The 25,808-nt window shown below is 41.8% G+C and overlaps 1 protein-coding gene across 7 annotated transcripts in view; it reads right to left on the minus strand.

The window, feature by feature from the left end:
* Positions 1 to 25,808, minus strand: part of LOC117523829 (zinc finger MIZ domain-containing protein 1-like) — a 259,273-nt gene that overhangs the window by 3,860 nt on the left and 229,605 nt on the right. For 4 of the 7 annotated variants that reach the window (XM_034185439.1, XM_034185436.1, XM_034185437.1 and 1 more), the window contains 14 exons: positions 25,666 to 25,701; positions 13,085 to 13,220; positions 9,400 to 9,514; positions 9,084 to 9,304; positions 8,801 to 9,002; positions 7,460 to 7,729; positions 7,177 to 7,356; positions 6,469 to 6,537; positions 6,194 to 6,359; positions 5,929 to 6,070; positions 5,604 to 5,814; positions 4,033 to 4,138; positions 3,714 to 3,874; positions 3,549 to 3,616 (listed from right to left, as the gene is read on the minus strand). In XM_034185439.1, coding sequence (XP_034041330.1) covers positions 3,549 to 3,616; positions 3,714 to 3,874; positions 4,033 to 4,138; positions 5,604 to 5,814; positions 5,929 to 6,070; positions 6,194 to 6,359; positions 6,469 to 6,537; positions 7,177 to 7,356; positions 7,460 to 7,729; positions 8,801 to 9,002; positions 9,084 to 9,304; positions 9,400 to 9,514; positions 13,085 to 13,220; positions 25,666 to 25,701 — 2,083 coding nt within the window. The remainder of the gene's footprint in view (positions 1 to 3,548; positions 3,617 to 3,713; positions 3,875 to 4,032; positions 4,139 to 5,603; positions 5,815 to 5,928; positions 6,071 to 6,193; positions 6,360 to 6,468; positions 6,538 to 7,176; positions 7,357 to 7,459; positions 7,730 to 8,800; positions 9,003 to 9,083; positions 9,305 to 9,399; positions 9,515 to 13,084; positions 13,221 to 25,665; positions 25,702 to 25,808) is intronic. The other 3 variants (XM_034185438.1, XM_034185443.1, XM_034185441.1) reach the window with 1 other exon arrangement.

Here is a 25,808-nt window from a genome sequence, read left to right on the forward strand (position 1 = left end):
GCTCCATACTAGCCGCAAATACGCGGATAAAACACGTCCGGAACACGTCAGGCAACGGGGGTTAATACCCAGTTCTATCCTTTACAATCGCAGGTTAAGACGCGCGTGAGAATGGCGGTGTTCTGCTGCCGCCAATAATGCCCTGTGTACCGCTGGATTTATCCAGGCAAATCCTGCGTTACTCCAGAAACTTTTGCATATAGGCACCGCCCCCAGAGTATAATAGGCTGAAGCAGCTGTCACTGCAGGGGGAGGGAGATCATACTCAGCCTTTTATTCTCCTTCCTTTTCCCCTCCTTAACGTGTTGCTCGTCTCCACTACAGGGCTCTCCTCTGCTTCTAAACCAGACCTCTTGGTAAGTCCTTGCCGCTGCCAATTTTCTTTTAGGAGGCATACTGGAGCTTCTCTGCAAAAATATCAGGAGATGGCCACGAGTGAGAGGCCTGCATGCAGCGCGCTAGCGTTTTTATATTGACCGCCGCCTATCGGCCGTTTGGAACGCCGTTAACTGGGAGGTGGCATTTAGAACAGAGTACTGTCCGCTAGCGCCGCCGTTTTGTCTGCCTCTGTCGCCGGTTAAAATGCCCTTGAGGACGCCGATGTGGGCTCTATCGCCGTTTTACACACCGTTGGTTAGGGATACAACGCCGGCCGCCAATTATGGCAGTGTTAACTGCGGCACTACAGGAAGGGGCAGGATGAAACGGCGATTAAAAAGTATCAAACGTCGTTGTTCGCGTTGTCTCCGTCGTCACGCGAATTCTCCGGGAGCGCTCCCGGAATTATTCGACATGTTGAATAATTTTTTCGACGATTCCCGCTAAAGCCGGAACTAAGCCACGCCCCCTAGTGCTAGCGTTAACAATGGCGTTTGATCCTTAAGACGGCCAAAAACTCTTCCGGGACGCTTCCGGGAGCTCTTACTGTCTATGTGTAAACAGGGCTTAAGAGTCTTTGTTGTAGAGTCTGGTCAGAGGGGGAGAAAAGTGGGAAGTAAAAAGTGCTCAATATGGTATAATTTTGCTTGTGTCCCTATTAAGATAAAAGCTCTCCTGATGCAGTTTGAGCATTGCATATAACATGTATCCTTTAGTGAAATAATTGCATGGAGACAACGGGAAAAGCAACCATAGTTTAGCAGTCAGGAGAGGATTCACTCTGACGCGGGAACATAAGCACAAGGACTGTTGGGAGAACTGTAAATACTAGTAATTGTGATTTATTGTGTTATTTGTGAATTTTATATGCTGGAACTTGTGGTGATCTTGTTAAAGTTATGTTGATACATGACTGTGGTGTTAAAGGACAGAGAAGCACCACTCAGTACAGCAAGTATAAATAGTACCTGAGAGCATGACACTGGCCTGCTGTTGCCGACTGTGTTAAGAGTCAACGCAAAGGGGAAGACCTATAGATTGTTCCAGATATGTTTCCAAGGGTTTAATGTTACAAAGGGGGCAGGAGTTTAGAAGTGTTTACTTCTTCCTACTCCTTTTCAAACATTGTTTTTTAGTTGACAGATTTTCCTTGTAGATCTTTATTATTTTATTTTCCTTTGTTTGAAAGAAATTTAATTAATTCATTCATTCAGGGGCAAAAACATAAACAAAACACACTGTATTCTATTTGGGCAAATACTGTACTTAAAATGTTCAAACAATCATGTTCCTATACAACTTTTTACAGGTGGGTGAACCGAGACAATACAAATGACACAGACAGGTAGCATGAGCAGGATTTCAACCCAGGTCTACATACACAAATTTGCCCCAAATATTTATTGTAACATGATGAGTTCCTGAAGTTGGACCACCACCTGTTCTCAGTTACATTCAAGGCTATTATATCATTGTGGTGTTGAATTAATGTGCCACGCGGGATGTAATAGTGGTGGTTGTCCAATATGAAGACTGATCCATGATAGGTACATTTCCCCTACTGATTTACTCTAAGACTCACTGCAAAATCTTCAGTTAAAAAAAGACAATTATCATAAAATTTACACTTTCCACTATGTAAGCTATGTCTAGCGAGTTGAAAGTGTCTCTGCTCTGAGCATTTCTGCAACAACAGTGATTTATTGATTCCACTATCTCACTTTGGGTAGTGTTACCAGATGCTTTCCAAAAATCTAAAAAACTACATAAAATATAGTTTGCTCATTGTTCAAAGGACGGCCTGAATGTCAAATAAGCACAAAATTGTATAATCTGGTGCGTATTCAAAACCGTGTGTCATGATCCGGCCCTTTAGGGCCATCTGTCTTTAGTATGGATCTGTATCCACGTTTGTATTCTGTGCCTTCTGTGTTCAAGTTATCATTGGTTTTGTTTCTGTTATCTTTGTATTTGTTCACTCTTGATCACTCAGTCACTCCAGTCTTAGTTTGATTCTGTTCATTTCATTTCTTGTATCATGCTTTGGTCACTGGTTTAGTTTGCTTTTGAGCATCTTGTATTCTTAGCTTAGTTGTGTTTATCACATTTTTGTATTATGCTTTAGTCACAGGTTTTGGTTATTATTCACCTTCAGTGTTTCTTTTCATATCATGTTTCATTCGTTAGTTACTGCATTATTCTGTAGTCACTGGGTTTATTTATTTGCTGTTTATCATTTATTTTGTGTTGTATTTTGTGGTTACTGGTTTTGTTTCATGTCAGTTATTTTTTGCTCAGTTTGTAGTCTGATTCGTCATGTCTTTATGGGTTAGTGCATTTTATTTTTATATTTTAATCTGTATCAGTCCCTGTTCTAGTTTCGATTATAATCACAGATCTTCTTGTTTCCTGCTGTTTGGATTAGTTACATTTTCCCCTTTTGTTTTGCTCACGCATTATTGCTTGTCTGGAACACATCACGTTATTCATTGCTAGTTTTTCTGTCACTTACTTGACTTGCTTTGCACTGTTGGTTTTTCAGCCACTTAGTTATCTTGCCCCGGTTCACTTTGCTTTTGCCTCAATGCACTCTCTTGCACTTACCTTTGTCTTCCCTGGTCACACCCCCCTTCCAGCACCTTCTGCACACCTGCTCCTCATTTCTCCACTAATTGCACCACCAGTTATTTAAGCCCTCACAGTCTCACAGCTCTCTGCCTGATTGTTAAATGTTATTCACTTTCCAGCCGTTCCTCATCTTGTTTTGCCTGCCACAGTTTGACCTTGCTTTGCCCTTGACCTTGAACTCGTCTTTGCCTCTGAACACCTCTACGTCGTGCTTTTTGGCCTCAGCCTGTTTTTTGGACCAAGCCTCAGCCTCACGGCTGTCTGTACCTTTGCTTCGCTGCTGGACCTCCCGTGTACCGAATCCCTGCTTGTTTAATTAAACGTTTTTCTTACACCAGTCTGCTTGTGAGAGTTTTGCATTTGTGTCCTGCTCTGTTTGTGCCCTGCCTGACATCGTGGTGTTGTATGTATTGATTTATCACATGACTAAATGATGCTATTGAGTCGACATGAAGTTTTACATCTTGTGACATCATACACACAACTGTGAGAATTCATCTGCATTCAGTAGGAGTCTAGTTTCCACCGCCTCCTTTACTTACTTGCACACAGGACACCGCCACGTCCCCCTCTCACAGTTAAGCTGCAAGTAGGACTCCAAGTCAAAGCACTGCAACAAACATCACAAATACTCATGACAATGACGTCATCAACAAGCCATCATTTTTTTTTTTTTTTTCATTAATCCTGATTTCATGTGGGCAAACCTGAACATGTTTGCAGTCATGTCCCCGTGCGGGTAGCTGAATGCGTCGGAAGGTAATGGGACATTTGAGTGACACTTTAATGGCCGTCTGTTCCACGCCGTCTTCGCCGTTCAGAGTGGCGTTTCCTGCTGAGGCTGCTACGCTACTGAAGTTCCGCTTAACTGCAAAGACAAGGCCGCTTAAGACGAGAGGTACTACAGCGAGAGCGCAAAGTTTTAGTTCAAGAGTTCCATATGCAGAAAGAGAAACAGGTGAACTCTTGTGTAATTAAAACGTGCTTTTACATATTAATGAACGTAAAGAACTAAATTAGCCGTACTCTTGGTGATGCAGTGCTCTGCAGGAAGGAGTCTCTTCTTCAGCAGGCCCTGGAGGACGGACCGCACAGATGGTCTGTGGACCAGCTGCAGCACAAACAGGTGGGACTGCATGACAACACAACAGAATTAGTTCAGACAGAAGACATCAAATTTATTGAGCAGAACATGTATTAGTGTTGAATCTTCAGTGATGAAGTCTCCCAAAACAGATAAGATTAGGAGAAGAACTGCAATTCGTATCAAACTCTAACCTGAGAAATGTTTGTTTGTTTGTTTGTTCCACTACTCCTCCATGGTGTCTGGGCCAGTTTCCACCAAACCAACTATGTGCATGTGGTTCACACCAGAACTGCACTGAAGGGGTAGGGGTTTGTTTTGGCAAAGGTCAAATTTTTAATTTTCACTCCAATTTTCACCAAACTTGGTGTGCTCTGAAATTATGTAGGCCATTGAAATTTGTCAAAGGTCAATAATCTGGATCAACATCATTGAGGTCAAAGGCTAAAATTTAAGTTCTTCTCCCCAGTTTTCACCAAACCTGGCACACGTGTGCAGGTATATTCTTGAATTGCTCAGGTATAGTCGCATTTGTTAAGGTCAATCATTGGGGTCAAGGTCAAGCCTGCCTGTCTGTTTGTTGGCTTATTCCTCCTAGGTCCAATTGTTGATTTCGAGCAAACTTGGAACATCAATGAAAGCTGGCGCTGAAATTACTCTTAAAGAATTCATTTTGGCCAAGGTCAAGGTCATGGATTTTTAACACAATTTGGACCAAATGTGGCATACAAGTGAATTCCAGAATTTCCCTGGCCACGGATCAATAATTTGTTTGAAGGTCATGGTAATCAGAGGTTGGTAATCCTGGCTTCAGGGAGTAAAAGTCCTACCATGTAGTGCTTCTATATGTGCAGTTGAAACAGGCGATATCAGTGATCAGCTCATCCATCTGCCTGAAGAGATGAACTATTTAGAATCAGCTCGTGTTTTTGGGTGGACAGAACAAATAAGTGCTGGGGCTTTAACTCACTGAAGTCGGGATTTTCCACCTCTGATGGTAACTGGGTTTAACTGTCAGATTGCCATAGCCCAGACTTTCTTCATTCCTATTGGTCCTATTACTTAGTACAGCCTGACCGATATGGATTTTTTTGTGTGCTGATACGATAATATTATTAAGTAAAAATGCCAAACGTATGAGATTCATACAGAAATACAGTTGTCTGGGAGCGTATTCTGAAATCTTGGTTTATTTTGTTTGAGCAACTGACCAATATACATGTTGTCACTTTGCTTACAGTCATACTGATAGTCATCTTGTCGCACCACTCAGTATTTTCATAAAATAGACTTCTTGACGATTTTGTGGAGCACCCTCTGTTGGTCACACTACATAATGACAACACTTCCAATAGCTAAGGTGTTTTTCTGCATTGTTTAGTCTGTAAAATACAAGTTTTCATATCAACACTAATAATGCAAATACTGATATGTTCGTAAAAGGCTCATATCAGCCTATATTTGCAGCCAACTGATATATCAGTCGGGCTCTATTGTCAACAACTGTACTCACACAGCAACAGGCAGTGACCGTAATCTGGATGGTGTTCCTCCCAGGCTGGCAGACATGCTTCAGGTGCAAGGGTTTGTGGGAAGTTTTGTTGTCTCCCCTCTCAATGGTAAGGGGTGTGGCGTTAACGCTGACCTGGACAGAGGCAGGCCAGTTGGTGTTCATCTGCCTGTCTTCATGGTGGTAGCACTTAAACTGTAGCTCCAGGTCTGACCTGCACAGTCACCAGAAACGTAGAGGCAACAGTTAATAATATTGATTCATTTCAGAGATGTTGAAAAATACAACATGATTCTAATAGAAGTGACGGCTTGCACGGTGGGTTTACCGCCACATGAGGGTCTGGTGGACGGAGGGTCGAAGGTGGAAGACGTGATTACTGACTGCTAGGTTGTGTTCCAATCGGAATGGCTCCAGCACCACTCCATCCCTGACTGGGAATGTTAGCCGCAGCTCCTCATTGGGATGAGCTGTGAAACACGCAAAACATCAACACAAGATCGGCTGTCAATCAAACAATGACATGCTTGATGAAAGAAAGAAGAAATTTATCATCATCATTATCATCAAGCAGAAATAATGAAGCTACCCACTTGGAGGGGGTGGAAGCGCTGCCATATTTGGCTTCATGTCTGGAGGGAATGGGGGCTTGACATCCTGGTTTGGTGACAAGTATGGAGGGATACTACTTCCTGGGGTCATCGGAGGTGTGGGGTTACCAGGGACAGGAGAGTGGGGGTAGTTACCAGGCCGGGGAGGCTATGGAGAGGAGGACAGCACAATTTAAATATCTGAATGACCAATTTCACATACAAAATGACCACGTTCAGAAGAAACGCTGCCTTTACATAAGGAAGTGATAACACACCCCACTTCCTTGGCCGTAGGAGTATCCGCCTCCAGGGAAGTTGGCGCTCTGACCATTGAAGGGTTCTTGCTATAAAAGAAATGGAGCACAATAACTTATTAGTGTTATTTAATGATGCTTAAAAAACCCAAGTACACATTGTAAGATGTAGAAGAATCCAGTTATGGAGAGAAGACCTATTCACAGTTTCCCATCTTGCTTTTGCAATATGCATTCCAGGATATGTTCATACCCTAAAGCCCGTTTCACAGATCTGCATCTTGGAAGTCCATATTCTAGAAACCATGGCAAACTGGGATGGGATGATCACGGTTGCCCATGAATGTGATCTTGTGCACGATTTTTAGCTCAACCTTGGCTTTTCTACAAAATCTTTCATTGATATCACAGCATATATGATATTACAGACTCCATAGAAATGCAAGGGAATACCTGAGTATGCCAAAATACACAACAAAAAAAAGTTTTTCTCTCTCTTTTTTATAAAACATCTTGAAAATCCCACCACGGTTAAAACAAGACCATGGCACAATGACAGAATATCCTGGTTTATCACAGACTCTCTCCTATGCCCATTAAAGTTTTCTAAGGTATGGACAAGTTTTGAACCTGTGACCTTCTGGGCTGCAAATCTGTTGAAGTGAGAACCGGGTTCATTCAGAATCCGGTAAAAAAATACATGGATTTTCAGAGGAAGTAGCAGCAAACCTTGTAGTACTGGCTCATGGGCATGCCAGGTGGATACTGTCCTTGTCCCTGTTGCCCTGGCATCCTCTGGCCAGGGTAGCTAGGAGACGGTAGCGGCCTGGTGGCATTCGACATGGAGTACTGCCCTTGTTGTGGGGGGAATTGACTATTCAGTCCGTACTGCTGACCACCGTAACTTCCCTGGAAAATGTAATTAAAAGCAAAAAGAGTTGCCGTCTATATTAAAGCACATATTTTAGGTGCTATCAGTGCATTATATGTGCTTATTGGGGCTTCTGCTCACCTCCCCAGGATACGGCCTCTTCATTCCCTGTATGCCCTGTCGAGGTCCTCCGGGATAGCCTTGTTGTGGCATTCTTTGGCCATGAGGCCCAAAAGGCCCCATGCCTGGCGTTCGAGCCTGACTCATGGCCACGGGAGGCCCACTCATATTTGGGCTGTTCATGGCGGATCCCATGCTGGCAGGGTTCATGCCTCCGGGAGGACCTCGAGGCTGATTCATGAACTGGCTGTTGTATGCCTGAGCTGGGCCCATTTGGAAAGACGAACACATCTGCAGAAAAAGAAAGCAAAGTGCATGAATGTGTGATGGACAAACTGATCAGGCGAGCTGGTTCTGTGGTTGGCATGAAGCTGGGCTCTCTAGTGACAGTGGCAGAGAAGAGAACACTGCACAAACTGCTGGACATTATAGATGATGCCGGTCACCCTCTGCATAGTGCCATCAGCAACAAGAGGAGCCTCTTCAGCCATAGACTGCTCCTCCCCAAGTGCAGGACCAACAGACTGAAAAACTCCTTTTCCCTCAGACCATCAGACTGTACAACTCCTCACTCGGGGGGGGGGGGAGAAGGAGTAACAGGAAGACAGAGGACAGGAAGGAGAGGAACAGTAGTAGCCAGTAAACCAGTATCACAGTAAATTTAACGCAGTGAAATATACTCTGCCAGGACAACATTTGGTCCCAGTCCAAATAGAGTTAAATATACTCTATCACAGTGCTAAATAAACTCTATCGCAGTGTAAAATACCCCTACCCCTTTTCGGACATGTTGGGTACACAGTAGGAACTTTTTTGTTGTTGTCTTTACTGATCTATCTTGTAATTGTTGTTGTATCAAATGTTCGAAATAAACAGTTTTCATTCATTCATTCAAAATGAACTCTATCATGCTGTGAATGCCTCTTACTGGAGTTGAAAAACTTGATTTGACAAGATAGGAGAGCTGATTTCACTCTATAACAGAATGTATTTAACTCTACTTGGACTGGGACCAAATATTGTCACAGCAGAGTATATTTTAGTCTACAAAATTTACTGTGTAGTGAGCAGTATTTCTGCTATTTATATTTGCAAATTGTTTTTTACTTTCACTTCTGATGCTCTGTGTGCTTCCTACCCTGTGTGCTGCTATACAATACTGCTGGAACCTCAGTTTCCCCAAAGGAGTCTTCCAAAGGGATTAATAAAATTCTATGTAATCTGATCTAATATAATCTCTAATACTATTATTCCAGGTTCCGGTGTAATTGTTGTTGGATAATTCTTTATATTTGTGCATGACAACCTCATTGTGTGCACAGTTGTAGCTGTACGTGTGTATAGTCGAGTGTGTGCTTTTACCTGTCCGTACTGGTTCATGTCTTTATTCTGCGTCTCTTGCAGGGCTGCCACAGTGGCTGTTGCTGTGGCGGTTGCTGTAGCAGCAGCAGCAGCGACAGCAGCAGCTGCAGCGGCGGCAGCTGGCTGTGTGAAATCACCAGGAGGACGTGTGTGGGAGGTCATTCCCATACCTCCCGAAGGGGCGTTTGGACCTCCAGAATAACTGGAAACACAGAGAACTTGTGTTTGATTCCTGCTGGAAGTTTTTTCCCCTGTCAACATGAGTGTCACCCTCCTGGCTTACCTCCCTCCATATCCCCCAGGACCTCCAGGGTAGCCCGGCCTGCTGTACATGCCCTGCTGCATGTATGGTTGGCTGGAGCCTCCTTTGTTAGGGAATTGCTGCTGTTGTCCACTGAACTGGGAAGAACTGAGCCCTGCCCCACTGGCAGACATACCCGATGCCATGGGGTTACTCCCAGGATTCATAGGGTTATTGCTGTTAGCCATTGGATTACCAAGCACCTGGATACAAGAACATAAAATATGCATTTTGTGTGAAACATCCAGCAGACAGCAGACAAAGCTCTGTCTGTGTATGACTGGATGTAAAGTCTGACCTGACTCTGTGAAGTATTGGTCACACCCCACACTGTTGTAACAACAGATAATGACCCAGGAGGCTGATTGGTGTTTTGTTGCCAGGGGACCGAGTCATAAGGGAAGGATCCATCGCTAAAAAGTAAATCAAAACAGTCATTTCAACTTTCATTGAGATAAAATCCAAAACTCAGTGAAATTAGCACCACATCCTTCCAAAAACGCTAAAACTTCGGTTCTCGTTTTGCCAAAAGGTGACACAATTTAAGCAATGGCTTTTAGTTTCAAAACACATTTCCAGCCAGGAGAACTGCTAATGGGTACACAGCGTAATGGGCGTCAATGAGCCGATAAGAAGCTGCATGTCTGACGTGCACGCACTCCCGCTGGCAATATGATGATACTGTAGCTGTGGCTTGTTTCAAATCTTTGGCTGTGGATCGGTGTAGTGCAGCTGGAATGGTCAGCATTCAGATTCAAAATAATTACCAGGTTCAAATATGTGAGACTGGTGCACATAATAAGCTAAACCCTCACGGGGGCAGGCAAGTGGCCAGTGGAGTGGGAGGGAGTTGCTGTTTTTGGAAAGCAGTTTTGTTTTTGCTCAGAGGTTAGGCTTTGGATGGGACAACATGTTCAATATCTTCATCCAGCCAAAAAAGAAAAAAAAAATCCAGAGATCTTTAGCAGAAGTAAACAGGATTCCTGACCGTCAAACTCCAGGCGTTCGTCTTCGAGAAGAGACGCATGAGCACAGAATGTTCTCCAAAACATGACTTCACAGCCCTCCTTCCTGTCAGTTTTTCCCCTGCACCCCAAATCAACTCGACTCCCCTTCTAAGCAATTCTGGCTTGGATCCACGCACTGGAAACGGTCCTCCACTCTGTATGTGTTACATAAGGGCCGAGTGTCAGATAACACCTCAATTAACACTGACCCTTCACTGCACCCTGTCTCAGTAAATTCATCTTTAGTTTCCTTTAATGAAAAATAGCTGTCATGCTGGAAAAATGTGTATTTCTGGGGATGAAGCAGAAAAATGTGATGTGACTGGCTCCATTTATTATTAACAATGTGTCTGTTTCTGTCATTAAAAATGCACATTTCGTTTGCGGCATGCCGTTATGTTGTCAGACAGTGCAAAATGAAAATGCTCTTGGTTGAGATTGTAATTTAAAATAGAGATCTGTGAGCAAGCTCACAAATGATACTCCTACCATATTAGTTGCTCGCATATATTATATATAATAATAATAAATCTATGAAGCAATTTAAATGAAGAAAAATCAAGACACAGCTGAACATATCTCCAGAACCACATGAAACATGGATCGCACATCTGCAAGTAAACTCAAAAGTAAAACCACTAAACAATTAAAATGTACAGTCAGCAAATATAATTAAAATAAGATAAACCACAAAACTAATGCTAGGCAGCATAAAATAAATACGTTTGAAAAGAGTCAAGGTACAAGCACGGGAGAAAAAGGCTCTGAAGCCTGCTGACTTCTTTTTAACAGTAGGGACGGTGAGTAAGTCCGCATTCAGCAACTGCAGGGCACGAGAAGGCACATAAGGCTTAAAGAGTTAAGCGAGGTAGTTGGGTAGTCCAGTTATCTCCCAATAACGAGATTGGACCAGAATTGTTTCCTTCTGCAGTTGTTATCCAGCTGTACCTTTCAATTTGTGCACTATTAGTTGATTGCGTGGCCTTTGATCATTTTTGACCTTGAGTTTAGCTAAGTCTGTGACACTCTGTTTGTACATCGCCTGAACTTTACTAATCTTCATGTTTTGACATGTCAATGTGCTGCTTTCCTATTGTGGAATGTGTTCTTGCTGATTGTACAGTGTGGGACTTTGGGAAAGGGCTTTTGTATTTTATCACTGTGTTGAGCTGTTGTCTTGTGAGCTTTGTCAGGAAAACTGCAAACCCTCACATCTGAGAAGCTGGAACCAGTGAAGCTTTATAACATGACTTAAATTGTTAATCTATTATCAAAATAGTTCATATTAACTAATCATTGACATCACAGTCACACAAATGTAAATGGAGCTGATGTCTTTACCTAAAAGCAACTAAAAAGTGGAAGCAAAACTCAACTGGGTGATCATGCCAATGTTAACTGAAAAATCATCTGTTTGTAACACTGTTGTTATTGTTTTTCTTTGGGCTGCCCTGTTTTAGATCACCACAACAGGTCCCGGATAGAGCCGCATGTTGACTGGGGTCAAATTTTCTGCCGGATGCTCTTCCTGATAGAACTCCAGATGTGCATGGATGACTCTGAACCAAGGACCTTCTTGTTAGGAAGAAGGAGCTCTGTCATTTTTGTATTGTCATCAGTGAAGAAAGGTTTCTGGGAATTACCGTATTACTGGGTGTAGAGTGGACCACTATTTACATCGGACTCTTACATGGTAAGATGTCACATTTGCATAATGATAGGGAGTATTAAACCAAAATGCTAACTGTAGTTAGCATTAGCAGATGTGGTTACACATTAGTAGTTAGTGCATGTGGTCACGCTAATCAGGGTTGAGGCAAACCATGGTTATTCTGATCACATGATAATGCATGATTGTATACATCTCCACGTGGGCCGTCACACCTTGACAATTTAGCCAGCGTATGCAACGTCTGAAAAATCTGGTGAATACGCTAGTTACGTTAAATAGGTTATGCAGCTGTCACACCGTGACAATCTAGTGCTTCTTTTCCTTCGAGATGAACTAAATATGTCACTTTTTCGATTGTTGTATCAACATGGCAGTGGAACATCGCGGCCTCCATGAGGGGGCCCACTCCCCTGTAGATATGAAGGGCTTATTCTCAGCATATGAAAACACACTGGTTAATTGTTGCAGGTAATTACAGACTAATGAATGACTTATAGACATATGAATACTATATTCTGTTTCTGCTAGTAAACACCCTTAAATCCTACACACTGTAGCTTTAATGTTGGCTTCATTTGGAGGACTGTCCACAGTAAACAGACAGTAAATAACAGAGACAGATATTAATGCACACACACACACACCTATCTTAAGTACAAAATCTAAAATAATACAATTTATCAGCACATTTTATGAATGCAGATGATTATCACTGCAGTAAACTGACATTGTTATGCTGTCTTTTTTCTTTTTTGCTGCGTAAATGTACAACCCCAATTCCAATGAAGTTGGGACATTGACTGAAATGTAAATAAAAAAGAGTGCGGGTACTAGACTGGCCTGCCTGCAGTCCAGACCTGTCGCCCACTGAAAATGTGTGGCACAAAATACGACAATAGAGACCTCGGACTGTTGAACAACTGAAGTCGTACATCAAGCAAGAAAGGGAAAGAATTCCACCTACAAAGCTTCAACAATTAATGTCCTCAGTTCCCATTATTGAGTGATATTAGAAGGAGAGGTGATGTAACACAGTGGTAAACATACCACTGTCCCAGCTTTTTTGAAACATGTTACAGGTATCCATTTCAAAATGAGCAAATATTTGCACAATAACAATAAAGTTTATCAGTTTGAACATTAAATATCTTGTCTTTGTGGTGTATTCAATTGAATATAGGTTGAAGAGGATTTGCAAATCATTGTATTCTGTTTTATTGACATTTTACACAACGTCCCAACTTCAATGGAATTGGGGTTGTATTGTGACCTGACAAAAGCAGTGCATGCATTGTGTTGCGGACCTGTGCGTGAGGCCGGGCTTCATGCTGTTCATGCTGGGCTGCATGGGCACTTTCCCCTGTGGCTCGTTCTGTCTGTTCTTCTGGTGACGCAGCAGGAGGAGACGACCCAGCTCCTCGCACCACGACGACAGCAGGGCTGCAAAGAAGCACACATACACCTGAGTCTCGTCGAGCACATACTGTACACACACAACCAAGGTATTTTTTAACTTCTGAATTGCCTGAAGATATTCCTACATCCTCTAGGGGGCAGCGTAACCCAAAGAACACTTGATTTTTGCCTGTGTGGATTTATTCCACAGCTGCTACATCACACCATCTGCAACCTTCAGTGTAAAGTAACAACTGAAATCTATTTATTGGATAAAGGACCTCCCAGTTTTAACAGCAGATGCAATTTACTGAGCCAGGGATACGCTAAATCTATTTTTTCCGAACGCCAGTCAGCTTGTTTTCTTGGAATCAGTCACACTTGATTGTAGAAAAGCGTTCAAACTCTGCTTTTAAATATTTAAAGTTTTTTGTTTGTTTGTTTTTGTCTTCAGTACTATTTTCAGAGAATTTTGTTAAAATTGCAGACTGACGCAGAATATTGGCTCTCAACTTTGTCTGAGATTTGACTTTTTAAAAAGTGTGCAATATTGACATTTATTTTCGCATTACGTTTTACAACCAAATGTTTGCAAATGGAGAAATGAACAAGTTATACTTCTGAATACAAAAAGTACTATATAGACATCTTAGAGGTACCTTGGAATTTTGATGAAAAGAGATTTAGTTTTTTTCCCCCCATCAATGGGTAAACAGATCACCAAATTTAAACTGTCAGAACATAAATATTTCAACAAAAATAAAGTTTTTATGTTTTGTTTCTATTTAATGAATTATTAAGTCACAAACCTAAATTGAAAAACACAAAAAAGTTTGTAAGTACTGCAAGGTACAAGGTAACACTAAAAATACCATAGAAAAACTGATTAAATACAACCAGATTTTTCATAAATTGTAGAGGACCACATAAAAGAGATGATGTAGTTTTATAACATCCAAGAATTTATGTTTAAGTGAAAAGTGGTCAACCATCTTACCTTAGTACATTTATTAAGAAATGGGAATACTTACAAGCTTCCATTATTCAATACTGTAAACTACCCATTTGAGGGGCGGTGGACTAAACAAAACCTGTACATTACAATATACAGTGAACTAGGGGTGAAAAAAGAGAAAAAGAACAAAAATGAAACTGACAAACCACTATATTTTACATATACTGAGCTGTGGGTTCAGGTCAGGTCTGGCCGCCTGTGCTGGTGAGAAGCATTGCCACATCCACCACATTACAAAACCACCCCGGGTCTCAGATGGCAACTACCCAGACAGACATCCGCTCTATCCCCACCACTGGAAGGTAACATCTATCACAGCCAGGATCATGCCCAGAGAATCACACTGCATGGACAAAATCTCACAGCTTCATATAACTGACACAAAGTCATTTCAGTCATTTCCAAAGATCCGCTGAAGTGACATGGTACCTAAGACAGCCAAACGTCACCTTTGGTCACAAGTTAGTGTCTAAGTCTCACAACCATACAGACAGGCAAGAAGCACCAGGACCCTAAAGACTAGGACCTTCATTCGCCTGCAAAGACATCAGCATCATGAAACAACTCTGTCCAGTGACCTTATGATTTCATAAATATTTGCCAGGGATCTCTTGATGTCAAAGACAAAGAGCGCAGAGACATGAATGTTACTGCAGAGATAAGTGAATGTCTCTTACGGCTGTGTCTGAATTCAGAAGCCTTGTCCTTCCAAGGCTGCGTTCTACGAAGATCTGGCCTTCCGAGGCCACAGAGTCCAAACCAACCATTCTGGAATGAGAACCTCAAACCCACACAGCATCTTGCGATCGCGTGATTATCTTATCATGCCCCTACCCTCCGTCGCTGAGTAACCTTGACAGCTGCAAGCAAGAAGCTAATGCAGTGGGTGTAATCTGTATTTTAACAATTTTTCAATACTTATATACCTATAAACATTATGTATTGTCATTTTGTTTTTAAATTTGATCAACCATGATTTGGGGGGGGGGGGGGGGGGGGAATTGCACAATGGCTCACGGGATTGTCTGGGCTGTGAAGGATACACCTGCTGTTTCGTTTTATGGGAAAATGAGGCTGCATCATCGGCAGCAATTCAACATGAGACAGCCTTGCTGTGCCACTATGACGCATGAAGCCTTCGAAGGATGCGGCCCCTGAATTGACACACAGCCTCCATAGATACAACAACATGGATTGCGTACCATTAAAAAAAAAACTTTTACATCTGCAACACTGACTATGAATTAAACAGTCATGTTTATGTGTTTGTTTTTAATGTGGCCATTCAAGGTGTAATGTAAAAACCTCAGGCAGAATGTTCCGGTGGTGGAAACTATAGCGCCCCAATCTCAATTTTGTGCAAGACTTTCATTCTATACCTTTGTATGTGGTACTGTGAAAGCGGTGTAGCGTTACACCCTAAATTGCTTAACATAATAATGCTTTTTCCATAATTAATAATATCTGCAGCAGCAGGTACTTGCAAAAAGAAGTGAGAGGTGAGTGGTGACAAAGCCGAGGAGAAGAAAAGAGGAGAGCAGACAAGAGAGAACAAAGCAGAGCAGCGCTAACATTTTCTTCTTGAGGGTGGAGAGCCAAGCCTCCTGCTTAAGGAGGAATTATTCCACCCTGCCATTACAGCGAGTTGATCTCGCCACTAAATCACCACCTCCACACCAAGGGCCTGTCTCTTCCACTGGCAACCTACCATTTAGACCTAAAGATCACCTCAGAGAGCAAGCAACAGTGTTGCTGAGAGGGAGAGAGAAAAGGAGCGCTGCCATGAATTATCACATCAATATGGACACAAGAAAGTGACAGCAATAGCCGCCAAGGCCAGAAGTCGTTCATAACAAAGGGAGGGTTTTCTGCAGGCAAGTTGGGCGCATTTACAACAGTGTGTGTGTGTAACCTGTGTTAAACAGGGGGCCGTGAAGTGAAAACAACATCGCACCCCACCAACCGCACCAACACAAAAACTCCTTTCCTTCAGTTCTCAGCGCAGTTCACTCATATCACCTTTATAAAATCATCAAAAAACAGCATTAATTAAGAGTTTGTTAGCGTGGAATACAAAGGTGATGTGTCAGGAGAGAAGCTGTTTTAAAGAATATTAACACAAGATCTCTCATTCATTACATGGGCTAAACAAAAGCCAAACCGTTGATCTGAACTCTTTATATTCAAAATCCAAACTACACTGCAAAGCCAAGGCAAACACTAATACCGAACATACGTCATTATCATCATCACTATCATTGATCCCAAAAAGAGGTGTCTATAAATTAAAGTGTTTGTCACAGGCATAAATGAACGTGGAACATGGTAATTCATACTTCGTTATTACCTCCAGAGATGGTGATATAATCAATCAGATGACATATGCTTTAAAAAAAACAACATATTTCTGCCGTATTGTAATTTGGTATACACAGACGCTAGCAAAGCTTTTCATAGATGCTAAATCTGCGAGTTTAAACACCACGCGCTACACTCTACTATACCATACATGCTTTCCTGAGCTGTATTACCATAAAAAAATAATAAATCAATGTTTGGATCATGGGCATACTGGTGTCGAGGTTTAGACCTTCCTCAGAATTTGGCCTTGTTAATATGACCTATAGACCTAGCATTCTACTAGACGTGACACATCTAGGCAATACAATCTATGTGACTCAAATATTTAGTGTCAGATATTCAAATATATGGCATGAAAACTGTTTTTTCTGACTCTGCAGATTGCAGCTACGCCAAAAGCAATGGATTTTTATAAGAAAACATAACAGAACTTCAAATTTCTACATTTACAAACGGAAAGATTTAAGTTCTAAGTTTTTCATTACTGCAAAATATATATCTGATATATACATATGGAGTCATCTTCCATTCGCAGACCAGCACACTAGATTTTTGCAAATCGCACAAACAAAAAAACAGTTGGTAGCAACAGAAAACTTTGAAAAGCATGTTTCTGTGGCTTCCATTTATTTCTATGAACCATCCACAGCTGCTAGAACAACCAAAAGTCACTGTGTGAGGTATAAGTTACACTCAGGGTGCCAAATATTGCTTCTTTTCATTTTACAATTGCTTAGTTACTGAACTTTAACAAGTTCACCACAAGAACCAGCAAAAACACATTCACAAATAACACAATAAATCATAATTATTTACCATAATTTACAGTTGTCACAGAAGTCCTTGCATTTCTGTTCCCACATCAAGATGAACCCCTCATCCTGGCTGCTATTGCTGGCACAAAGCGGGTTGTTTACCCACCACAATTTTAATTAAACAATGGAGCCACATAATTTTCACTGCTTAAACTGCATCAGGAGAGATTTCATCTCGACAAAGACAGCAGCAGAATCACACCACTTCACATGCCATTTGCTTCCACCTTTATTGTCTCCAGATCTCTGCAGCAGCCACTCATTACTAACAACAACTTGTTAGGTTCCAAGCACCCAGTCATAGTGTAGCTTTCTGCCTGCAGTGAATTGGCTGATTGGAAAGTTTGCACTGTTTACTGCACCACTGAGACTTCTGCTTTATGTGCTCTATCCTCTATAGTTCTTATTCCCATTATTCTCAAATAAAATTGTTTTTCAAAAGCAAGATTTGGTCTTCAGAAAGTATTTTTCTCAAAACGTCTTGAAAAAGGGGGTGTCATCTTATAATCAGGGCTGTCTTGTATTCAGGCCAACATGGTACTTTCACTAAAAGTGCCACTGGTTCTTTGTTGAAATTTGATTCTCAACATCACAGTGTAATAACATCTGCAACAGGCAACATTAAAGCAATGATTCACTTTTTGGGAAACACTCCTCATTTTTCCCCTCACAAAGAGAGAGAGAGAGAGAGGAGAGAGAGAGAGAGAGAGAGAGGAGAGAGAGAGAGAGAGGAGAGAGAGAGAGAGAGAGAAACTTGGTGGACGTTTCTCACGTCTTTGTGCAGTTTGAATATTAAATGGTGAATTTAGCCTCGCTTTGTCAGATTTGCTCCACATCACTTGTATTTTAGATTTAGCAATGATATCTGAAGAGGAATATTTGTAGTCATTATGCCATTATTAATACATTTTTCCAATGTGCGTATTATAGTTTTGCTCAAACATGCGTGGCAGAAAAAAACAGGATGACATCACTGCATCTCTTAAAGACGTCACATTGTGCAAAAAAAAAACAAAACAAACAAACAACTTCTTCTCTACAAGAGTCAAGACAGAAGTCAGACTACCAGAGCAAGAATTTTAGCTGAGGAAGCTTCTGTGATTTGAAGCGAAACGTCCTCACGTCAAGCAACCCAGTCCAGTCGAAGATTCAAGCTTCTCTACTATGGAAACCACCTGGACAACTGAGAGCCTACACAGAAACAAACAAACAGGCTTCATCTTGTCTTTTTGCAGTTTATTAAGAGTTGGGTTTCATGTTAAACAGCCTCGAAATCCCACAGTTCTGTCTCTGGTTTGGTGGAAACCCCACGCCTGCTCAGAAAGCTAAATCTGGACTCCTGTCTGCTTGGTGAGGCATGATTGAGGTTGATGTGCTTTCTACAACATGCCAACAGGTAAGCGTAAGTGACATCATGACGGTATCACCAGCTCTGCAGGGGATAGTGTTGTGGCCAGCAGCAGCTTGGTTCTAATTAAACTGGTCTAGCTAACAGGAAATAATGCAGATCCGATAGGAAATCGAGTAATTTACTGTTATGTCAGTAGAAACCTGGTTCTCCAAGCCAATTTCAAGGTGTTCCTGTGTATTTGTGGAGTTTTGAGAACGTTCAAAAATGTCAGATAAAAATCCTGGTGAAGGTGAAGTTGTTGTAGCTTGGAATATTTGTTTCCAGCTCCGCTACCAGTCATTTGTAATAGCCATAGTCTGCACATCTCTAAATAAATGAATGAAAAAAGTCATATGTTAGGGCAAGCTACCATCTGTTGATGAGAGCACGAGCTGCATGAACCGCCAGGATACGACACAACCAGCTTCACTCCATTTAAGGTCAAAATTAACAGTCCAGTCAGTTTTCCAGCGATTACCAAATTTCCAAGTTTGAAATGCATCACTATTGATACCAGACATTGTTATGATGACAAGGCACGCTTAGTTACTGATGGACCATATCAACGAAAATGCTAATTATGGTGGGACCTAGCCACATTTGAAGCTAAAGGCACCTTGACACTTGCATGAAATTGATCCCTGCACTGCCACGCAATTCGTCATACCAATGCATCCTGCTTTATCCCACTGGATGCCATGCTATATAAAATAATAATTTCGTAGCCGATGACGCATTTGTTCTCAGAACTTGGCTGATGAAACCATCTCTCATTGCTCCCAGAATCACAGCGAAATTATCTACAGCAATAGGTTGTCTCGTGCACGTGGTGTGGTGCAGAAAGCATTTGGAGTATGTCTCAAAGGTAATTATTTATAATATATACAGTAATGGATTGGTAAAACAGCTGCATTTTCATTCCTTCTTATGAGTTAGATAATGATTAGAGATAAGCTGAGAAACTCAGTCATCCGTGAGGAGCTCGGAGTAGAGCCGCTGCTCCTTCACGTTGAGAGGAGCCAGCTGAGGTGGTTCGGGCATCTGGCAAGGATGCCCCCTGGGTGCCTCCCTCAAGAGGTGTTCCAGGCACGTCCAGCTGGGAGAAGAACCTGGGGAAGACCCAGGACTAGGTGAAGAGATTCTATCTCCACACTGGCATGGGAACGCCTCGGTATCACCCTGTCAGAGGTGGTTAGTGTGGCCCGGGAAAGGGAAGTTTGGGGACCCCTGCTGGAGCTGTTGCCCTTGTGACCCGGTTCTGGATAAGCAGTTGAAGATGAGTGAGTAAGATAATGTATCTGTAAAATTATGTTTATTATAGATGGAACATCTCAACATAATCGTTCAGATGTGCTGCACCCAATGACACGTATTGACACGCACTGACACGCAGTGACATTCAGTGTTTTCTAATAGGCTACGCAATGTTCACGACTAGTTCATGAAATGAATGCGTGCTAAAAAAGTTTTGAACATTTAAAAATTTTCTTTGCATACTGGCTTGCAGCTGCGCACAGTTCACACACAGTTTACGACACGTTTATCAAACATGGGGATCAAATTCGTGCAAGTGTCAAGGTGCCTTTACTTTCAGCATGAACCGTGTTTGCCACAATAACAGTTTGCATGATTGTATATGCAAACATGTAACTGTTTATGCTAACACTAACTGCGATTAGCATTTTGGTTAATACAGCCCATCAGTCTGCAAGTGGCCCATCAACATAACTAAGTTCATTATAAATAGGAGTAGGCTACAAATGTGGAAATCCTGGTATTTCCTGGAAAACTTTAATCACTGAAGAGGCATGAAAAAATTTTTTTGTGTGAGTGTGTGTGTGTGTTTAAAGATGCATTGTCTGTAGGATATTTTGGAAATAAAAATTTTAATATCTGTTTTTAAGGCTTGTGGTAACTTATAATTAGTTGCTAAAAATACATAAAAACTGTTTAGTATGACACCTTTAAGGTACTATGATACTATGACGTTCTTGAAAACCCTAAATATATTTTACTGAGGGTAATCTCACCATTATTTCAAACTGAAACACCTGCAGAGACATGAATGCAGTTCATGTCTAGGGAAGATGAAAAACCAAAACAACAAAGCCCAATCAAAATCAAAATGTCTTTTTAAATACGTGAATAAATGCACAGTTTCTGCTCTGAAGATGCCCCCACACCTGGCTTACTTTGGCACCATCTTCCGGCATAACGGGATGAGCTACAAATGGGCACACCTAGATTAATTTCCCCAAGCAACTCTTTCCTGGCAGAGTTCAGTGCAGAGTGCCCTACTGAGCAGGCACGTCACTCAGCAAAAGTAGGAAAAAGTCATTTTTTTCCTAGAGCTGGGTAGACTGTCAGTTACCACGGCTCTGCTTGCACTGGGTTTAACATGACCCTGGACAGGCCTGGTGCAACTCAGTACATCTACGAAAGAACTTGGTGTACACCCCATCATCAACTCTTGATATTTCTCTGTTATTCTTTCTATGCTTGTTGTGAAAATTAGACATTAAGGTGCATCAAGTTTGTACTGGGCCACTTTGATCTGGGTCCAGTTGACGTCTCGAAAATGTTCATTGTTCAAAATCAGCACATGTTTGATAAATTTGCGGATCTATGCTTAGCAGCATGCCTCTCACCCTACTGGTCCAGGACACAGTGCCAAGGCGCTGATCTGAAAAACTCGCCATTGAACTCAAGAGCTGCTCCAGAGATGATTATCCACACTGTAACGTTCCAGCTGTTAAAGCTGCCACCTGGTGTTGCTGTATTTTTTCTGGATTCTCTCACAGTGATACCTTTCCCTAAAAACTCTGTTCTATCCATCAGCTGCAAGGAAACCAGATCATAAGCTGATTTTGCTGGAAACTCTCAACGGCTTGAGTTCCAAGAAGCTGCGGCTTTTAATTGAGTAATGCCCAGAGACATATGGGTCCTCCTCATCCTGGCTGTATTTAATGCTGTACGGCTGACTGATGGCAGAACCCCGGACTCGTGCTCACTTCACCTCTGCGCCTCCGGGACTTGCAGGGAGGGAGAGTAAACCCTGGTAACAGGCTGAAAGGCCCATTAACTAATGACAGAGTGTGAGTGTACGAGTTCCCTTTAACACAGAAACCTCAAAGCTAATTACTGTGAACTCTGACTGTGAGTGTGTGTGTGGAAAAGGCCTTCTGCTGCACAGCGTATCACTTACTAGCGAAATCACGACAGAGTACTGCCGCTGCAGTGGCTCTTGGCCCTTTAAGTGTCTGCACACCCCGGTATAATTCATTTAAGTACATGATGGTGGCCCCATATTGTTGATAAGCACCTGATGTTCTTTCAGTGCGACATCCTTGGATCTGCTGCATGTGCACGTGTTTGAGGGTCTGGCCAGATGAGAGTGGGGACAATAACAAACACCCTCTGCCTGCTATGAAAAACAGTTGTGCCCTTTAACAAAGCCGTTAAGGCTCAGCTGTTTCTGTGGAGAGGCTGAATGAAGTGGCATTGTTCTGGCACGCTCCCAGGTGTGAATCACAGACTGAGGAGATAAACTGTATCATTTATTTTTAACCAATCAAACAGTCTATTTTTGTTTTGGTGCAACATCATACCCTTCTGATGTTGCATCTGCACGCACAATATTATTTATTTATTTACATGTGTCTCCTCCCTTGCACAAGATACATGCAACCCTGGTTCCAGCATCACAGAGGTCTTTCTTTGTGAGAACAGAGAATGCGATCTCAGCAAATTTTGTCCTTGGAAGAGAGGATTATCTTAACCACAGAAAGAGCAAGAATTCATCATCAAATACTATATCATTGAAAACAAACAAACAAACAAAGCAACCAACTTGAATCCTTGCAGTTATTGTCAAAAAAAGAGAAAGAACTGTCATAAATGGGTCATCTTCCATAATCAAGAGGCATGTATGTCACCACTCTCATGGTCTCGTGAAGTAAGGAAGAATGACCCATTTTTACCCAAGGCCTAAATATGGCCATTGGATATTTCAAAGACTTTGCGTCCGTCCATCTGTCTGTCTGCGTTCAGCATAACTCCATTCCTATTACTGCCAGGGTCTTCAAATTCACAGGGATCATTCTTGGGACACAGACCTTGGACAAGTTTAAAGATGGCTAACCTTGACCTATTTTAAGTGGTCAAAAGGTCACATTGGTTCCTATTTTTATGCTCACACAGCTGAGGGTATATACTGCATTACATTTTTCATTTATTACAGGACAAGATTGAAGGAAGTATCTTTTAAGGGGAATATTCACAAAAGACAGTTGACATCTGCACGTTCCAACTTCAATGTCAGAATTCCAGGCTTCACCTCAAAGGAATCCTAACTATATTTGAACCAGAGTATCCTCATGGCACCGCTGACACCACAACGCAGGTGCATTCTTGTTCTGGGCATAAACATGCATACAACTAATTGGAATATTATCTTTTGTGAACCACTATATTTCAGTGGTACTGAACGGCAAAAAGTTCATACATTATGTGTACATCATGGGGTACATGTTGCATGTAACGTTTGTGATGGCAAAACAAATGTCCCAAAGAAGTAAAATCCATACAGACCCATCGGGCCAGTGTGTTAAGTGGATGAGAGTGTACAACTCCCCTTGGACGGGAGGCCAGTCCATCACAGGCTACTTCCCTAGCAAACGCTGGTACCCATTTACAGCTGGGTCAGTAAAACAATTTAGGAGAAGAGTCTTGTCCAAGGAAATAGAGAGGTAGTGTGAAGCAAATCCAAGTCTACATATTGGTCGTCAAGCTCCTATCCCACAGGTACCTGGTCTTCACTATTTTATATTTCAGTAGTAATGAATGGTAGAATGTTCATGCATCGATATCAACTCATGTGAGGTACATGTTGAATCAGAATTTTTGTAATGGTATAGGCATAAATTTGCATAAAAATGAGTGCACCTTAATTTTTGAGTCCTGGTTAGATATCTCATGTATACAGTGTATCTGGAAAGTATTCACAGCGCTTCACTTTTTTTTTAATGTTACACAATTATTCCAAAATGGATGATATTCCTCAACATTCTACACACAATACCACATAATACATACATACATCTTCAACTGCTTATCCGGGATCGGGTCGCGGGGACAATACCTCATAATGACAATGTGAAAAAAGTTTTTTTGAGATTTTTGCAAATTTACTAAAAATAAAAAAAAACGAAGAAATCACATGAACATAAGTATTGACAGTCTTTGCCATGACATTCAAAATTAAGCTCGAGTGCATCCAGTTTCCACTGATCATCCTTGTTTCTCCAGCTTAATTGGAGTCCACCTGGGGTAAAGTCAGTTGACTGGAAATAATTTGGAAAGGCACACACCTGTCTACATATAAGGTCCCACAGTTGACAGTGCATGTCAGAACACAAATCAAGCATGAAGTCAAAGAAATTGTCTACAGACCTCCAAGGCAGCACTGTCTGTGGAAGGGTACAGAAACATTTCTGCTGCTTTGAAAATAAAATTTGGAAAAAGTGAACCACTACGAATATTTCCCAGATGCACTGTACACCATGTACATGGTGTCGTAGATGACGGAACGGGTGTAGCACAGTAGCATTTGCAGACCTTTGCAGATTAAAGACAGGAATCATTCTGGGATAATATGGACATCCCTATTGTTTTTGAATGATAATACAAAGCAAGGCTTGATGAGTATAGTCTGCTGCATGGAACTTTATGGACTACTGTGTCGAGGGTTTCTCTGGAGTGTTCCACTTCATGCTCATCTTCCCTTGATCCTGACAGTGGCAGCTACGAAGTAATATGTTATGTTTGTGTGTGTTTGTGTGCACTGCGCAAGGACACAACTGTGACAAAGTGTGTTTAACCAGTACAAACACATTGGTGCAACCTACAGATGGAATTATCATCGCTGCTCCAATCATCCTTCACAGCACCTCTGGTCATGAAATTACCCCAAAAATGAGGTTAGTATGTCAAAATCTGACAACAGCATTAATGCCCACATTTATCTGCACTCGGTTATTGATTCCTGGTTGAAAATGTAATCGTTTTTTTCACACTAAGCTTTGCTAGAGACATGTTGGACTGTCATGGAGCTTTACTGTAGTTCTGGTGATAACAGCACAAAAAACAAAACAAAACAAAAAAAACAAAAACAAAGGGAAAATATGAAAGATTACACTCTTTGAGCATGAACACTGCAGCACTACACACAGAAGCCTTCCGAGACAATGTGTGGGATGATGACAGATATCATAGGCGGAGGTCTGTAAGACACTGGCAGGTAGGTCTGAGCCGTGTGGGTACAAAATATTATGCAAATGACAAATACAGTATGGAGGGAACATTAAATCCTGTGAAATAAAGAAGTCATGCTTTTGCAGAAGTGTAATGAAAGCCATTTAAGCAGTCAATGATATCCCCCATCCTACCCCCTCTCTGTTCAGCCAGCTTCCTCCAAGACACGAGCATATCAAATGGGCTTTAGTCTCAATGGCTTGGAGGCAGAAAAACTCAAACATGCCCCGAGGAGAGACAGCTCAGTGTCAGAAATCACACTGAACCAACACCAGGCCTACCCAAAGTGGTCTCACCTTAAAAATGTCTTTTTGGGCCTATTACAAAACTTGATTTTGTCAATCTACTTTAAATAACTCAATAATTAAACTCATCTGCATTGCTATCGCAATGCATTTTTCTCATGTAACTACTTCAAAAGAATTTCCTCTGGCAGTGCACCAGAATGGAGCGGAAAGAGGGGGGAGAAGATGGATGAAAGGATGGTGGACAGAGGACAGGTGGAGATGGAGGGAGTGGGCAGATCTGCTCCTCCCCGGGATGCGTGTGGGTCACAAGCCAAAAGATGCTGCAGCCCAGAAGGGAGGGTAGCTCTACCTGAGTCACTCTGACATCTCCTGCAGGTGCTGGTTTCTGTGGGGTTCAAATTACACATTTTTAAACGGGCAAAGTTACAAGAATCAGCATGAACACCAAACATAATGCAGAATGGCACCTTAGGTCTAAATGAAGGTGCAAAA

This window comes from Thalassophryne amazonica, chromosome 13 (genome assembly GCF_902500255.1).
Source record: "Thalassophryne amazonica chromosome 13, fThaAma1.1, whole genome shotgun sequence".
Taxonomy (NCBI): Eukaryota; Metazoa; Chordata; class Actinopteri; order Batrachoidiformes; family Batrachoididae; genus Thalassophryne; species Thalassophryne amazonica.